General features: G+C 41.3%; 1 protein-coding gene across 1 annotated transcript in view; it reads right to left on the bottom strand.

Moving 5' to 3' along the window:
- The window catches only part of LTBP2 (latent transforming growth factor beta binding protein 2), a 3,457,946-nt gene that overhangs the window by 1,440,297 nt on the left and 1,998,809 nt on the right, over positions 1-18,840 (bottom strand). The window contains exon 9 of the mRNA XM_044074624.1: positions 14,769-14,843. Coding sequence (XP_043930559.1) covers positions 14,769-14,843 — 75 coding nt within the window. The remainder of the gene's footprint in view (positions 1-14,768; positions 14,844-18,840) is intronic.

Genomic DNA, 18,840 nt, shown 5'->3' with positions numbered 1-18,840 from the left:
CTTAACAAAGCCAAATTGGGTAGGATCTAGCATCTGTAGGTCCCCAATGTCTTTGTTTATGAGTTCCATGATGATCCTCTGCATAGCTTTGCAGACAGGCTAGTCAGGCTTATGGGGCGATAGTTTCCAGGGTCCGTTGAGGCACCACCTTTGTGGAGTGGGACCACTGTTGCTGTACGCCATTCCTTGGGTACATATCCTGTAGTAAGGCTGAGATTGAACAGTGACCTAATATGAGGTTCTAGCTCTTCTTGGAGCTCATGTAGGACACAGCCCTGGACACCGTCCGGTCCCATTGATGCTGTGTTTTTTGCTTTGGAGAGGGCAGCTCTCACCTGAGCATCTGAGATGACAGGGAGACAACTCTCTGCTGGGATAGATATTTGCTCTTTTGGGGGAGAAGGGGGGGAGAAGTTTGCACTGAACCTGTCTGCCAGGATGTTGGCAATGTCTGTGGATTCAGTGTATTTTTTGTCAATTTGGACTAACTTCGAACATATCTGGGAGTTGCCACCCAGGTTCCTAACATAACTAAAGAAGGCCTGTGGTTATCTTTAGTGTCTTGTGCAATTTGTTTCTCGAAGCTGGCCTTGGATGATTTTATGAAGGACTGTAGTTTTTTGCTAGTACTGATCTGTGATGCTTTCTTATTGAGGGATTTTGCTCTATCCTGCAGTAGCTTCCTCCTTTTGTTGTATAGCTTATTTATGGGTGGGGTCCACCAGACAGGACGCCTGCCTTTGGAGGACTGGGTCTTGGTTTTATTTGGGATTGCATGATCCATGCATTCCTGAAAATGTCCATAGAATGCATTTATAAAGGATTCTGCAGTTTGGGCCATAGTTTCCACTGGCCCGGGGGCTTTGAATGATTTCACCTCAGTTTTGAAAAGTGTGAAATTAGCTTTTGAGAAGTTTTTCACTGTGGTTTTCTGGGCTGGTGGTGGGGTCGGGATGTGGATGTCCAGAGAGATTAATTTGTGGTCCGATCTTACCAATGAGGGGTGTACCTCTGGTATGGAGCATAGAGTCCCCATGTTTGTCATGATCAGGTCCAGTATGTTTTCCCCTCTTGTGGGAGTGGTGACTAGTTGTTCCATAGCATTTGAGTTTATAAATTCCAGGAACCTTTGGGCTAGGGTGTTGGGGCTTGAGTTTTGCTCCCAGTCTATGTTTGGGTAGTTGAAGTCACCCAATATAAAGGTGTTTGGAGAGACCTTCATATTCTCCAGTGTTCTCAGGAAAGCCAAGTGAGGTTCCTGAGTTTGGGATGGTGGTCTGTAGCAGGCTACAAACTGAAAGGCAGTTTTGCCCACTGTTAGTTGCACATGGATGGTTTCCGATGCTTCGTGCAGTGCCACTAACCTGGAGGTGTGGGTATCCTTGATGAATATGGATACTCCCCCTCCTTTTGTGGTTCGGTCCGAGTTTTGGGGCCGAAAAGCATGGTATGAGGTATAACCTGGTAGTGCTGGGGTGCTCTCGGGAGCCTTGAACCAGGTCTCTGTTACTGCACAGACATCGATATTCTCCATACCGAGGAGAGCTGAGAGTGCTTGCACTTTGAGGTTTAGACTTCTGGCATTGAGTAGCATTACCCTTAGTTTATTTTTCCTTGTGTTGTCTATGGAGGTGGGTTTGTCTTTTGAGCTTTGCCTAAAAAAGGCACTATGGGGGTGGCAAGAGCCTTTGCCAGTATCCGAAAACCCAGAGGTGACAGGTGCAAGCCGTCCCTAGCGAAGCAACCTGGCTTGTCGTGCATGTCATCCCAGGCTGACAGACACTGGATCCCCTTTGAAAGACACCAGAACTTTAGCCAATTGTCAAAATTGATAATTTTTTCTTTATACTGTGGCATCATTCTTGGTGAGGGTAAGATGCTACTCAAGGTCAGGGTCATACCTGCCAGGGCTACATGATCAGAGGGCTCCTCTATGTCTCTTTTCATGTAGTACAGGGAGGTACATCTCAGGTCATTCACACCAGCATGGACAATGACTGAGTCATATTTGTACTTGCTTTGGAGTGACCTGAGTGCTTGTGTTATGTGGCGGATCCTGGCACCCGACAGGCAGCTCACCATGACCTTCTCCTTGTTTAGCCTGGTGAGTGGGAAGTAAGTGTGTCTGACAATAGAGTCACCTATTACACGTGTATCAGGTGTGTTGTTTGGCCTTAAGGGCTGTGACTGTTTGGCACACTGACTTTGTGAAGTATGTGTTACACTTGTTTTGTTTTGGGGTAGTGGTTGCTTGGATGTCTGCTTTGGAGGTCTCTGCTGCTTAGACAGATTTGTATTTAGAGCCGCCGAGTATGTTTTAGTGTGTTTATGTGTTTGGTTTGCTGATGTGGTAGGTCTATGTGTGACTGGATTTGTGGTGTGTGTGGTTACCTTCTCCTCCTGACTGGCTGCGCCAGTACTGCATTGAGAGAGCTTAGCCTCCAGTTTGGCTATATGGTTGCATCTCTCGCATATATTAGTACTTGTTGGGAGGAGGAGGAGAGGGTTGTCTGTGTACATGAGGCAGTTGTAACATTGCCTCAGGATTCCCAGATTCACCAGCTGGACTGGAGAGGAAACCGGCAACTGACCTTTGGACATGCCGGTATAGTATAAGTAACTCCTTTATAACTGACCAAAAAGGACCAATAGGGGACGAGTACTCCCAGGGAGTATATGAGAAAGTAGTGCTTTTAGTTTATTAGCGCTAACTAAATTCTGTTTTTATAACTATTCTTTTTGGCCCCCAGTTTTAGTAACCATCAAGTCATGGTTTTAGTTGGCCCACAAATTCTTCTTGTTGCCCAGGAGTCACAGTACAGCATCTGGCTAGGCTGAGCTGTTGTCAGTATCACATAATGACCGGCTAGAATGCATGCAGTCTCTGGCCAGACTTGTGTCCTTGAGTACATCTGAAGTGTAGTAAAATACCAGGTCTTTTCATAGGTCATGCTTCAGCTGAAAGAATTAAAATGACTCCCTTCTTCACCCAGGACAGACATTCCAAACTCAGCCACACCCTCGCATCTCTCCCTGGCTAGCTTCTCTAACACATGGTCCACTAATCAAACTTCGGTCATCTGGGTAATAGTTAAGTCTCCATTTCTCAGTGCTAAGGACCAAGCAGTCATTCCCTTTATTAAACAGGCAGTCCCTCTGTGCAATAACTGTTGAGAGTATATAAGTAATTAAGAAAGACTTTCTAATGCTATTAAATAATCAGAAGTCTTGTAAAATATTTAAACAAAAGTGTCTGTTAAAAAACATTTCACTGAAAGAGTGCTTATGAAATAAGAACAATGTCTTCTCCTGCCTATGATACTGTCTTGACCCCTACAGATACACGGTCTGATTTCTGTTGGGAGTCTTACTATGCCGAAAGTCCTCAAGCAGTGACAGAATCATCAAATGTAAGTGCAAGACATTAAATTCTGAGACACTGATCCACTGACCCTACTCTGCTATGATATAAAGAGTTCCCCTGCTGATGACCTCCTTCACTCTGACTTGGAAATATTGTAACATTACATTCCAGCAGTATGAGGTCACAATGCATTCTACCAGTCAACAATAAAAACAAAGTTAGGAAACATTCTTGATCATTATCCCAAGCAACTAATTTCTTGTCTTTCAAAATACAACTAGTCATGTGTAAAAGCAGAGAAATGATAGAATCATTCAACAAATATGTAGTTCAGGAAATGACAGCATATTTTTTTCTGTAAGATCTGGAATAAAATGTTAATTTCCTTGTTTAGAAATGAGAAAGTATTTTGTGACATGTACTACACCATTCACAAATAATTAGTGAAGAGAGATACAGAATGAGTGAAACTAGCAACAAAGCTACAAAGTCCAAAGCATTTCTAAAATTAGTAGTGAACATGGAAAATTTGAAGTGAATTACATGGCTTTTGATTACTTAGAACTCTAAGCAAATTACCTGCAACTGAAATGTTGCCAATTTAGTAAAACCACATGTGAATACTGTGGCCAATTTGTCACTTATAGAGAAAGACGTCAGAATTTGTTGTAATTAAATGCACACTGACAGAATGACTGATGAAGATGATGATGAATGAAGGTGGTTACGAAGTGACTAACTATCACTGGCAAATAAAGAAAGTATCATATTTCCAGAGCAATTACATTAACACTAGCTTCCTTTTCAGGACTCAGAAGAACGTAAAGTATTATGATTGGATTTCCATTCATAATCAGTTTGCAATACATGCAGCACACTGACTACATTTTGAATTCAGCACAAAATAACCCTGTTATAATGAGATTCATATGTAACAACCAAGCTATTACAAGCTTGTTACAATGAGGCTCATCTGCATGACCCTGCTGTTAGGTTGCCTTGAACTGCTACACAGATGGCACCCACAACAGAATGAAAACTAAAGGCTACAGACAGCTTTCAAAGCTGTAATTCAATCTGCACTGCAACACAAGCAACAAATGTGTAGCAGACTGAAATGGCAAACTACTTTTAAAGCTCTTAATGGATGAGTACATCTAATATCATGATGGCCTTTTTTAATGTGAAGGGTCTTAACAAAATATTAATGATCCGGAGGCATTCCTGCATGTGGAATGAATCCATGTTTGTGTTGTTACAGAGACATGGCTCAAATGTAAAGAGAACACCCACTCTGTGTCTTGATTTTTTGCCTACCACTCCTTTAAGCCCACTGGTAATTGTGATGGAGTTTTGGTGCTAATCAGTGACAGCGTTCCTTCAATGGTGATACTCAGAGACCTGCCCACTGAGCTCTTAGAACTCCAGCTCACCTTCGTGAAGTCAATATTCCAAGTTATGTCTTGTTATTGATCCCTGGCTGTGGCTTAAAACAATCCTTAAAAACTTCCTGTCATTCCTTGAAAATATTCATATAAGCAATATCTCATTTATCCTTGGTGACTTCAATTATCCCTGTGCAGTTTGGACTGCGAATACTGCCAACATAGGTTATGGCCAATGATTTTTAGACTGAGTTAACAAGAACTCCCTGGATAAACTGTTCCTCAATACTGCCAGCGGCAGGAAAATTCTGAACTAGGTTATCACAAGCTTATCTTCAGCCTGTTCCCTCTCCCTAGTTGGCCCCCTCATTAGTTATTTCATACCACCTACTGTTTACCTTTACCCTCAAAACATCCAGTCTGCTGGCAACCAACAGCATCATCTTTAAAGACTTCATAAAGGCATATCTTTTACAATTATAATAAAAAAACTCTAAATTCACCCACAAAAACTCCACAACTGACTCAGGATATGCAGACGCTTAAAATAAGGATATTTACACCCATTTCAACAAATACATTACCTGCCAATCCGTGTTACAACCATATTTAGAGGTAACTTCAAAAACAAACCACCCTGTACAATGTAAGTGAGAAACTGCTCAAATTACTATGCAAAGTCAGAACCCCATTGCATTAAGATACTATAAAAACCTTACTAAGAAACTGAAGGCAGCTATAAAGACCAGTAAAGTTTCCCGTCAGTTCAGGCTGACAACTGAGGCAATGGATAACTGCTAATCCTTCTTCATTTATGTTAGAAAAATTAAGAAGTAATTCATAACACTACAAAAAATGTTTCTGTAATGGAGCCTCAAACCCAGAAGACACTGCTGACATACTAGAAACAAATTTGTGATCAGCTTCTCCTCTGAAACTATCATCCCATCTGCAGTCATCTCTATTAGTCCCACTAGGCTAGTAGAAAGGTGAGTAACACCAAATCAGGCAAGTCAGGTTGAATGCATACAATAAACCAGGTCTCGCTTTGGATACTTGATCCAGAGTGTCCTTCAGCTCAGAAAAACGTAATCATAAGACATTGTATTAAGTACCGGCTAGACTGACCATACTGTCACTCCCCCCATAGGACCACGGCCCCACCCACTCCCCTACTATCATGGGCCAGAGGTGTCCCAGAGACACACTGCATCTCTCCTCCAGATGCCTTACTAGCTACGATAACACTCAATGCCTTCTCTTTGAACAACACGATCCAGGAGAAGAATACCCGGGAGAAACTACCGAATTGAAAATGCAACCATCTTCCCCCTCTTCCATTGTGACACTCAACACAAAGTTCAGAAACCATGTGACCATCTGATTGTCAGGCTTAAATCCTCCAGTAGGTTCTCCTTTCAGATGTTTGGACTTCGATGTTAACCGAAGCACAAGGGACAGACTGTTTTTTTTTTCTTGCATTTTGTCCTGAGCATGACCCCTCATGGGTAGTGTACTGGTGGCCTTCACCTATTACGCAAATCATAAGCTTCACTTAGGTTTCTTAATGCATGCAGAATGTTTTCTCTGCAAATAGGGATTGATTTATAGATGTTTTAATGTAATTTGTTTTCCCTCCAAATAGGGCATGATTTATAAATGTTTTAATTTTAGTTAAAGGAATGTTGCTTTTCTTTAGCCCTAATTCTTCAAGATTATTTCTACTCCTTGGTTTTCACACTTCAGTAAAGTGACTGTAACTGGTCATTCACACTGATTTGAAACTTGAACAATCAGGTCAAGAAAGGCCCACAGAAGTGGGACAGGCACTTGTACTATGATTTTTTTATGGGTCTTTTCCATTCTACACTTATCACAATACACAGTAGGATAAGGAAGACAAAAGTCAAGGATATGCTTTTATAATCTGTAAGTAGCCCCACAAAAATAGATCTGTCTTTGGGTCACTAATCACCAATAATAGATTCATAGGTTCATAGGTTCATAGCTGGGTACTAGGCTATCTGCCTGAAGGCATTTAAAAGCCTAGCCAGAATGTGTTGGGGTTCGCCGCCCCCTTAGATTAGTTCCCTGTGCCTCTGTCCAGCAGAGCCACTGAAGTGATCCCCGAGGTAAACTTTCTGTTTCCCATCCACTCGTCAAGGTTTCTTTTGAAGAGTGTTAGCGAGGAGCTCTGCCTAATGTAGATTAGGATCTTGTTCCAAAGCATGGGAAGTCTCTGGGACAGGAATCTATCCCTCCAGCACGTCCTATTTATTGTTGTGGTGAGGTTTAGATCCCTAGAGCGTGTGGCTTGAGGGGATAAGGTTTTCTTTAGGTAGAGCATGTCCATCAATTCTGGGTTGGACATGGCCTTGTATGTCAGAAAGAGATCACCTCTGAGTAGGCGGTATGCAATTGAGTGCAACTGGAGTTTCTTCAGTCAAGCTGCATAAGACATCTGTTTGAGGCCAGTGATCCTCTTGGTGAGGTACTTCTGCGGTCTTTCCAACTGTTGCAGGTGTCTTGTAAGATACATCCCAAATGGGGCGTTGTACTCTATGATGGGTCTGATGAGTGATGAGTAGAGGGGCACAATGAACTCTTTTGATCTAGATGCGAACCCTTTTGTGATTAGGTGGGCCACATAGAAGGATTTTCTAACCACTTTGGCACTGTGATTATCAAAGGTGAGATTACTATCTACTTGGGTCCTCAGATCCCTTATTACGTCTTCCGTTCTTAGGTGACTACCACCTATGTGGTAGTTTGTGGGTACTTTGTTTTTGCCAAAGGGGATGACTATGCACTTTTTGGTATTTAGCTTGAGGCCATGATTTTGACACCAGGTATCCGTCTCAGTGCGATCCTTTTGGAGGATGTCTGTGTCAGCCGGAGAGTCAATTATAGCCCCTAGTTTGCAACTCTCACCATGTGGGTTCTGTCTGTGAGTCAGTAGGCAACCCATCTTGTGATGTAAGGGTTTATGTTCAGGCTGGTGTGCTTGTCTACAATACCAGAATGGGGAATGGTGTTGAAGGCCTTAGCGAGGTCTAGGTAGGCTGTGTGTACCACCTTTCTCTCGTCTATAGCCTTGGTAACTGTCTCAAAGACGTCCACCAGGTTTAGGAGGCATGCTCTGCCCTTAACAAAGCCAGACTGGGTAGGGTCCAGTGTTTAGAGGTTCCCAATGTCTCTGTTAATGAGTTCCATGATGATGCACTCCACAGCCTTGCAGACCAAGCTAGTCAGGCTTATAGGGCGATAGTTCCCGGGGTCTGTTGTGGCTCCACCTTTGTGGAGTGGAATAACCGTTGCTGTGCACCATTCTATGGGTATGTAGCCTGTGGAGAGGCTGAGTTTGAACAGTGTGTTTAGGTGAGGGGTTAGTTCGTCTTTGAGCTCATGTAGGATGCAGCCTGGGACACTGTCCGGTCCCATTGATCCTGTCTTTTTGCCTTTGCAGAGGGCTGTTTTAACCTGAGTGTCTGTGATTTCAGGGACTCTACATTCTTCTGGTATGGTTATGGGCCCTTTTGGGGGTGAGAGGGAGGTGAAGTTTGCACTGAACCTGTCTGCCAGGATGTTGGCGATATCGGTTGGTTCAGTGTATTTTGTGCCATTCTGCACTAACTCTGAGCAGATCTGAGCATTGCCACTTAGATTCTTGACATAGCTAAAGAATGCCTAGTGGCTATCTTTGGAGTCCTTGGCAATTTTTCTTTCAAAGCTCGCCTTGGATGATTTTATGAGGGAGCATAGTTTCTTGCTGATACTGATCAGGGATGTCTTCCCTTCTTGGGATTTTACTCTTTTCTGTACTAGTTTCCTCCTTCTATTGTATAGCTTGTTTATGGCAGGAGTGCACCAGACTGGTTTCCTTTTGTTGGAGGAGTGAGTCTTGGTTTTGCTTGGGATGGCACAATCCATGCATTCTTGTAGCTGCCCGTAGAATGCATTAGTAAAGGATTTTTCAGCTTGGACAGTGTTATCCTTCAGCATGGGGGCTTTGAAACTTTCCACCTCAGTCTTAAGTAACGTGAAGTTTGCTTTTGAAAAGATTTTCACGGTGGTTTTCTTGTCCGGGGGTGGAGGTGGAATATGGGTATCCAAAGTGATTTGTTTATGGTTAGATCTAACCAGCGAGGGGTTGACCTCTGGTGTGGAACACTGGTCGCCCATGTTGGTGATGACCAGGTCCAATATGTTGTCACCTCTGGTGAGAGTGTTGACCAGCTGAACCAGGGCATGTGTGTTTATAAATTCTAGGAAAAGTTGGGCAAGGGAGTTAGTACTTGAGTAGTTCTCCCAGTTAATGTTTGGGTAATTGAAATCACCCAATATTAGGGTGTTTGGTAGGACCTTTATGTTTCCCAGTGTTTCCAGAAATGTGGAATGGGGGTCCTGGGACATGGTGGGTGATCTGTAGCAAGCTACAATTTGAATTGCAGTTTTGCCCATTGTTAGTTGCACGTGGATGATCTCTGAAGCATCATGCTGTGCCACTAACCTGGAGATGTGGGTATCCTTGATGAATATGGATACGCCCCCACCTTTTGTATTTTGGTTCTGTGGCTGAAATGTTTGGTATGAGTTGTAGCCTGGTAGTGCCGGGGTGCTCTCTGGAGCCTTAAACCAGGTTACTGTTACTGCACATATATTGATTTTCTCCATACTGAGAAGTGCCTCGAGTGCATGCATTTTGAGGTTTAGACTTCTGGCATTGAGTAGCATTACCCTCAGTTTTTTGTTACTTGTGCTATTTACAGTGGTGGGTTTGTCTTTTGAGCCTTGCCTAAAAAAAAGCACTATGGGGGTGGCAAGAGCCTTGGCCAGTATTTGAAAGCCTAAGGGTGACAGGTGCAAGCCGTCTCTTGCGAAGCAGCGTGGCTTATTGAGCATGTCATCCCAGGCGGACAGACACTGGATCCCCTTTTAGTGACACCAGAAACTTAGCCAATTGTTGAAGTTGATAATTTTTTCTTTATACCATTGTATCATTCTTGGTGAGGGCAGGATGTTACTCAGGGTCATACCTGCCAGGGCTACTTGATCAGAGAGCTCTTCTATGTCTCTTTTGATGTAGCCCAGGGAGGTACAGCTCAGGTCATTCACACCAACATGGACAATGACAGAGTCGTATTTGTACTTGTTCTGGAGTGACCTGAGTGCTTGTGTTATGTGGTGGATCCTGGCACCCAACAGGCAGCTAACAGTAACCTTCTCCTTATTCAGCCTAGTGAGTGGGATGTCAGTGTGCCTGACTATAGAGTCACCTATTACTAGTATGTTGGGTATGTTATTTTGCCTTGAGGGCTGTGATTGCATGGCACACTGGTTTTGTGAAGTATGTTTTTCATGATTTGTGTTGGGGGTGGAGGTTGCTTGGATGTCTGCTTTGGAGGTCTCTGTTGCTTTTGCAGATTTTTATTTAGAGCCTCCGAGTATGTTTTTGTGTATTTATGTGTGTTTTTTGCCGGTGCTGGTTTAATGGGTCTATGTGAGACTGGTGGTGTGATGCAAGTATTTCCCTTCTCCTCTTGACTGTCTGATTCACTCTTGGGTTGAGAGAACTTAGCCTCCAGTTTGGCTGTATAATTGCATCTCTCGCATGTATTAGTGTTTGGTGGTAGGAGGAGACTCAGTAAAAGCTTGTTCGCTTTCTAGATTCATAACAGCTAATATATATACATTAAATTTCTATAATCAAATCATTATTGAAAGTCTGTTTTGAAGCTGTTTACTGGGTACGGGAATGCTCTATTACATTTTACATGGTATCAGAGGTAAATCAAATGAACCACACTGCTGCTAAGTGAAAAAGATCTTTTGGACCACTCCAGACAATGCTGGCTTACGAGTGATGGTACCACCACAGTTTTTAACCTGATGTTTAACTGTACTTTTTACATTTTGATATTTTTTATAGGTTTCCTTTATACTGTCATAGTTCTGATAACCTGAAGAAGTTTGCTTTAGGAGTGAAAGTGTCTACTATATTCTTACTTTTCCAGGAAGGTCATTAAAGCATATGAAATCTAACACCAGCTCATGCTAACCCCATTTGAAAAGTAGATAAACTAAGGAGGCCATATTGGCACCAAGTCCATTATAAGCCACTGAGCTGGGTGATAACATGCAAATGTTGGACAGATCTTTCAATTAGTTAACTCAGGTCCCATAAAAAAAACTACCCTTATGTTATTGTTTTTATTGACTCCACTTTAATTTTGATAGTCTCATGATACAGATGGATAACTCCAGATGTCCCTTAAAAGCAAGGGCCTTTAGTTTACTTATCATATCAACTGTAATACACATGTTGGTCGATGAATCTGCAAAAGTAGTGGATCTTTCAATACGTAGAAATTCCCTGTAAAAAAAAAAAAACCAATGAAAACAGGAACTATTGTTTTAAGTTTTATAACCATATGAATGAGTTGTTTTCCTTAACGAGGAGATGGACGTGAATAACAGCCCAACCAGTCCTTGACTCTAATCAGGGACTTTCTCTCTGCTCCAATCAGCTGGCCCGACTTTAATGGCTTTATTAGCAACGTCCGTCTTGGTGACAACACCAGTGAGAATGCATACCCTTGTGTATGCACTGGTCATTCTCTATTTTGGCATGTCCTTCTTGACCTTTGTCTGCTATGGCAGGCATTGCAAATAGTTTGAGTTATGCATATGATTTACGTAAGTATACAGAATGTGCACGACCTTTGCAACTCTGTAATCCATGAGTACAACATTTTAGTATGTCATTTCATTATGTCACCTTATATGTTCAGATCTCCTGTCCATTTACTTGGTAGCTGCTTTCACTGTAATCAGAGATTATAAATGGTATCTTGATCTAAATGCCTTCCAATGTATTTATTTAATTTTATTGATCTTTGGTTTAGTCTGCATTACAACTGCCTGTTATTGTGTAGTTTGGGACAGTTTTACAGAAACATTTCCAGAGGTAATTTATGAGTGAGTGTTTTTCTTATTTCTGTTCTGTTATTTACATGCTATCCAGATACACCCAGCAGGCATACATGTTTCTTTTCACGGTTACACAGGACTGGTATCTGGTTAGGTGAATTGCTCAGTGTTACAAAATAAGCAAAAGGAGACTGGCGGAATCGAACCCAGGGTTACTGGACAAGCCTCATTAACAACCTCATAGCCTTAATTTAATGTATTCAACTACCAGACAACGGTACATAAAAAGGCATCTGTAGAGGCATGTCTGTCTGTCGATATTTCATATTAATGATGCACTAATGATAGCTGTGATTGAACTTCATATTAGAATAAAACAACTTCATTTTTTCCTCCAGATTATCATTAAGAATAAACTTTCCTATGCATTTACAGGTAAGATGAAACAATAATGCCATTTTCTTTAACTTGTTTCTCTGGTTTCCACTCCTTTTACATACAGAATGAATGCAACAGTTTTAATAAACAAATGGGAACGATACCCTGCTACTTTGAACGGACATCAACTAGTACAAACTGACACTCTTGTGCTCACTGTTTGCAAACATCTCCTGTGCTCAGATGCCTGTTATTCAAGTATTTCATTTTTTTTGTCTTCTTTACAGCTTTTGTCTGGAAAATTTGTTGTGCTTTCTGTACCTACCCTACTCATATTTAAGAGACTGACTCCTACTGCAGAAATACGTATCTTGGTTTGTGTACTGAAACTGAATGACTGCAAAGATCTTCACAGAGTTTATACAAGTGAAAAACCAACAATACCTCTCAAAAGGACCATGTTATGAGGAATGTTTCTGATTTGGGGTCCTAAAAATCCAATGTTCCACACCGTTTCATATCGAAAGGCTCAGTCAAGTATTCATTGCTAAGAATACTTTTAACAAACACCCATAATAAATATTGACTTGTTACTAAAAAAAACTTTGTACAAGTATGAAGAAGCAGTTATTACCCATGTTATGAGCTTTCTCATTAAAGTTGCTGTCTAGTGTTCAACATTTTTTTTCCTTTGATCCATATTATGAGAGACATTATTCCACATTTTAGAGGCAGATACTTTAGAGCTGTAAAATGAACAATGCTAAGCAGCAATTCCTCAAAACATAAATGCAATGAAAATTCACAGAAAGCAAGTATAAACATTCAAAGATTCACAAAGAACCCCTCTTCTGGTGGGAAGAGCTTCAGCAAAAAGGAGCTGTTTGTATGATGAGTAAATCTGTGATTCAGAGACGTGTCAGCTGCAGCTTGTTATTACCTAATCTGCATGTCTCTAAATCACTCTTAACTACCTGTAGTACTAATCTTACGTATTGTGTTGGTGTGGACAAACACACAAGCTCACAAACACACACGCACTCGCACAAACACACACGTGCACGCACATCTCCCCCCACACACACACACACATGCACAGATTTAAACACATGGACAAACACACACACACACACACACACACACACACACACACACACACACACACACACACACACACACACACACACACACACACACACACCAACATACTTCTTACTGGTCCCTGCACTGACAGAACATCCCTGATATCCCTTCCAGCTTTTGTTCCTGCCCATGTAAATCATGGATCCCTGCAGTCATTCACTAATGCCAGAGATTAGAGTTTCTCCGTAGTGTTTGTATGTGTGCTGTGATGCTTAACATGCTGCTCTGCTGCTCTATTAACTTTCTAAGTGACTCCAATTCACATGTATAAAATTCCCCTGGTGTCATGTAGTGCTCCTCTTAGCTTTGGCCCGAAGCCTCCCCTCACATGGAAATACACAAATCCTTTTCTGCTGTCTGCCCCTCATTTTACAGGATGCTCCTGTTGTTACCCCTTCTAGCTGCCCTGGCCTCATAACTCATGAACTACTAGTTTCATACTTATTATTAAACAAAACTTGCTAACTAACTAAGTCACTATAGTGGGTTAACATTTTTATTTCCTGTATAATGGGTTCACCATTCAAAACCTTCCTGCCTTTTACTTTACTTTACATTACCCATGGTGCATACTGCAGGTGCAGAGGGCTGACAACATCTGTATAACCCGCACGTCTACAGGATTTGAGTCTCTTTTAGTGTCTTTAAGCACATTATACAGTCATCTCCGCTGTCTAATGTTACATACACAATGTCCACAACCCACCAAATGATACACTGTACTATGACAACTGCAAGGGGTCTGAGTATCAGCCCATCTGTATGATTGTATTGGCTAACTATATGCAGCTGTTGGGATACAAATGCAAATTATTAGAGAAAGGCGGGTGTACTGATCCTTCTGTTTATTTAGTGCCCCTGATGTAAAACTTGGTAAAAGGGAAAGGTTGTACATTGTGGCCACAATCTAACTGTAAGGAATATTAATTACTATCTCACTCTCTTCTGTCTACATGTCCAAGTCATCCATGGAAATTATACTTATTTATGGATGCTTCCTGACAAAACTATACATGAAAACTGTTATTCTTTACAAACACAACAGCTGCTGACAGCTTGCATTATGGGTACCAAGCTAGTGTTATTGCCGCAGGAGAGTCTCTTTGCAATAAAAACTTAAGTTAATGTGCCAGTGCTACAGGCTCCATTTTAACAGCTTCAGAAACCCTACCACACACTTCATTATAATAGGCCTTGTGACATTCTTGTCAGCCATTCAGCACTCTCTTCATCTTTAAGGACCTCTAGTGACTTGCAGGTATTTAAAATAAAGACTACATTTACAGCAGGGTTGCAACTACCATATTTATTCACACCCACTATTGCCAAAAAATAAACAGGCACATCTGTTTTTAAGTTGTTGTATTAAAAAATTGAGTTGCCATTTTTTTACACATCTCTATATACACTGGAAGCCTAACTGCTTTAATATAATACAGAATAACAATGGCAAAAGCCACACGAAAAGCTTATGCTTAGATGTTTACATTTCATTGTAAAATGAAAGAATAACCATGCAGGGAAAAAAACATGAAAGTTCTATAGCTATTAATGCAAGATAATCTTACCTTGGCAATGAGTCTGATTTAATCGTTTGTAGCCTTTTGGACACTGCACTTGGCCATTCTCTATCACAGGGTGAGCTGGAAATGAGAAAAAAACAGATTTCATTATTCTAAGTTTTGAGCTTAGTTACACCAAAAGAAACAGTCTGCAAAGGCTGTCATACAACTATAGGTTGTAACTTGTTGCATTTGGACCTATTTGTTGTTCACTGCTGCATCTATACCAGACATTTTCCAGCACTGTTTGATCAATATTAACTATTTATCTTGCCCTTTAAATATGTGCTGTACAATACATTTGTGTTATTTTTTTCGCCTAAATATTTGGTCTTGTCATTATCTTATGAAAGTTTTCCCTTGTTCGTACCTTTCGCCATTTCACTCTTTTTTTCCTTATTTCTACCTTCTGTCTGCCAAGCGGCATTGTGTAAACTAGCGTTTTTTGTAGTATTTCCTCCATCTGAAATTACATTGCATGTTCCCACTTGTATTTATACCTCCATAATGTCAGAACTCAGGTACAATGTGTTCTTTCTCCCTTTTACACTGTATTTTCCTTTTTCTTGTCATCCTCTTTTACTTCTGTGTACTTAGAATATTCTAAATTTAATAAAATGAAATTATGAAGGAAGAACTGCTTTACATTCAAATATATAAGCAGAGACTGGACACAAAAGTTAACGTGTGCATGACAAATACCAAATTACTGACAGAAAGAAGATTACTGTAGTTACTAAACTGCAAAAAGAATGGCATCCATCTTTTTATCATGCAGGTGGGCATATGCATGTGCTGTAAACTCTCGTCATTATGCACATGGCCATACGCATGTGCTGTAAACTGTCGTCATTATGCATGTGGGCATACGCATGTGCTGTAAACTGTCGTCATTATGCACATGGCCATACGCATGCGCTGTAAACTGTCGTCATTATGCATGTGGGCATACGCATGTGCTGTAAACTGTCGTCATTATGCACATGGCCATACGCATGTGCTGTAAACTGTCGTCATTATGCATGTGGGCATACGCATGTGCTGTAAACTGTCATCATTATGCACAAGGGCATACATATGTGCTGTAAACTGTCATCATTATGCACGTGGCCATATGCATGTGCTGTAAACTGTCATAATTATGCATGTGGGAATATGCATGTGCTGTAAACTGTTGTCATTATGCACGTGGCCATACGCATGTGCTGTAAACTGTCTTCATTATGCATGTGGGCATACGCATGTGCTGTAAACTGACGTCATTATGCACATGGGCATACACATGTGCTATAAACTGTCATCATTATGCACATGGGCATACACATGTGCTGTAAACTGTCATCATTATGCACATGGCCATACACATGTGCTGTAAACTGTCATCATTATGCACATGGGCATACACATGTGCTGTAAACTGTCATCATTATGCATGTGGCCATACGCATGTGCTGTAAACTGTCATAATTACGCACATGGCCATACGCATGTGCTGTAAACTGTCATCATTACGCATGTGGGCATACGCATGTGCTGTAAACTGTCATCATTATGCATGTGGAGATACGCATGTGCTGTAAACTGTCATCATTATGCACGTGGCCATATGCATGTGCTGTAAACTGTCGTAATTATGCATGTGGACAAATGCATGTGCTGTAAACTGTCATCATTATGCATGTGGGCATACGCATGTGCTGTAAACTGTTGTAATTATGCACATGGCCATACGCATGTGCTGTAAACTGTCATAATTATGCATGTGGGCATATGCATGTGCTGTAAACTGTCGTAATTATGCATGTGGGCATATGCATGTCCTATAAACTGTCATCATTATGCATGTGGGCATATGCATGTGCTGTAAACTGTCATCATTATGCACATGGCCATACGCTTGTGCTGTAAACTGTCATAATTATGCATGTGGGCATACGCATGTGCTGTAAACTGTCATAATTATGCATGTGGACAAATGCATGTGCTGTAAACTGTCATCATTATGCATTTGGCCATACGCATGTGCTGTAAACTGTCATAATTACACACATGGCCATACACATGTGCTGTAAACTGTCATCATTATGCATGTGGGCATACACATGTGCTGTAAACTGTCATCATTATGCATGTGGCCATACGCATGTGCTGTAAACTGTCATAATTACGCACATGGCCATACGCATGTGCTGTAAACTGTCATAATTATGCACATGGCCATACACATGTGCTGTAAACTGTCATCATTATGCACATGGGCATACACATGTGCTGTAAACTGTCATCATTATGCATGTGGCCATACGCATGTGCTGTAAACTGTCATAATTAAGCACATGGCCATACGCATGTGCTGTAAACTGTCATCATTATGCATGTGGGCATACGCATGTGCTGTAAACTGTCATCATTATGCATGTGGAGATACGCATGTGCTGTAAACTGTCATCATTATGCACATGGCCATACGCATGTGCTGTAAACTGTCATAATTATGCACGTGGACAAACGCATGTGCTGTAAACTGTCATCATTATGCATGTGGGCATACACATGTGCTGTAAACTGTTGTAATTATGCACGTGGCCATACGCATGTGCTGTAAACTGTCATAATTATGCATGTGGGCATACGCATGTGCTGTAAACTGTCATAATTATGCATGTGGGCATACGCATGTGCTGTAAACTGTCGTAATTATGCATGTGGGCATATGCATGTCCTATAAACTGTCATCATTATGCATGTGGGCATATGCATGTGCTGTAAACTGTCATCATTATGCATGTGGCCATACGCATGTGCTGTAAACTGTCGTAATTATGCATGTCGGCATATACATGTGCTGTAAACTGTCATCATTATGCATGTGGGCATACGCATGTGCTGTAAACTGTCATCATTATGCATATGGGCATACGCATGTGCTGTAAACTCTCATCATTATGCACATGGCCATACGCTTGTGCTGTAAACTGTCATAATTATGCATGTGGGCATATGCATGTACTGTAAACTGTCGTAATTATGCATGTGGATAAACGCATGTGCTGTAAACTGTCATAATTATGCATGTGGGCATACGCATGTGCTGTAAACTGTTGTAATTATGCACATGGCCATACGCATGTGCTGTAAACTGTCGTAATTATGCATGTGGGCATACGCATGTGCTGTAAACTGTCATAATTATGCACATGGCCATACGCTTGTGCTGTAAACTGTCATAATTATGCATGTGGGCATATGCATGTGCCATAAACTGTTATCATTATGCATTTGGGCATACGCATGTGCTGTAAACTGTTGTCATTATGCATGTGGGCATACACATGTGCTGTAAACTGTCATCATTATGTATGTGGGCATACATATGTGCTGTAAACTGTCATCATTATGCATGTGGACATACACATGTGCTGTAAACTGTTGTAATTATGCATGTGGGCATATGCATGTGCTGTAAACTGTCATCATTATGCATCTGGGCATATGCATGTGCTGTAAACTGTCATCATTATGCATGTGGGCATACATACGTGCTGTAAACTGTAATTATGCATGTGGGCATATGCATGTGCTGTAAACTGTCATCATTATGCACATGGGCATACACATGTGCTGTAAACTGTCGTAATTATACACGTGGCCATATGCATGTGTTGTAAACTGTCGTAATTATGCATATGGCCATATGCATGTGCTGTAAACTGTTGTAATTATGCATGTGGGCATACACGTGCTGTAAACTGTCATCATTATGCATGGGGGCATACGTATGTGCTGTAAACTGTCATCATTATGCACGTGGCCATACGCATGCGCTGTAAAATGTCATCATTATGCATGTGGGCATATGCATGTGCTGTAAACTGTCGTCATTATGCAGGTGGGCATACGCATGTGCTGTAAACTGCCATCATTATGCATGTGGGCATAAGCATGTGCTGTAAACTGTCGTAATTATGCATGTGGCTATACGCATGTGCTGTAAACTGTCGTCATTAAGCACATGGGCATACGCATGTGCTATAAACTGTCATAATTATGCATGAGGGCATACACATGTGCTGTAAAG

Source organism: Protopterus annectens, chromosome 6.part0 (genome assembly GCF_019279795.1).
Source record: "Protopterus annectens isolate FY-2018-M chromosome 6.part0, PAN1.0, whole genome shotgun sequence".
Lineage (NCBI taxonomy): Eukaryota > Metazoa > Chordata > Ceratodontiformes > Protopteridae > Protopterus > Protopterus annectens.
This window is presented reverse-complemented; position numbering and strand designations above follow the sequence as displayed.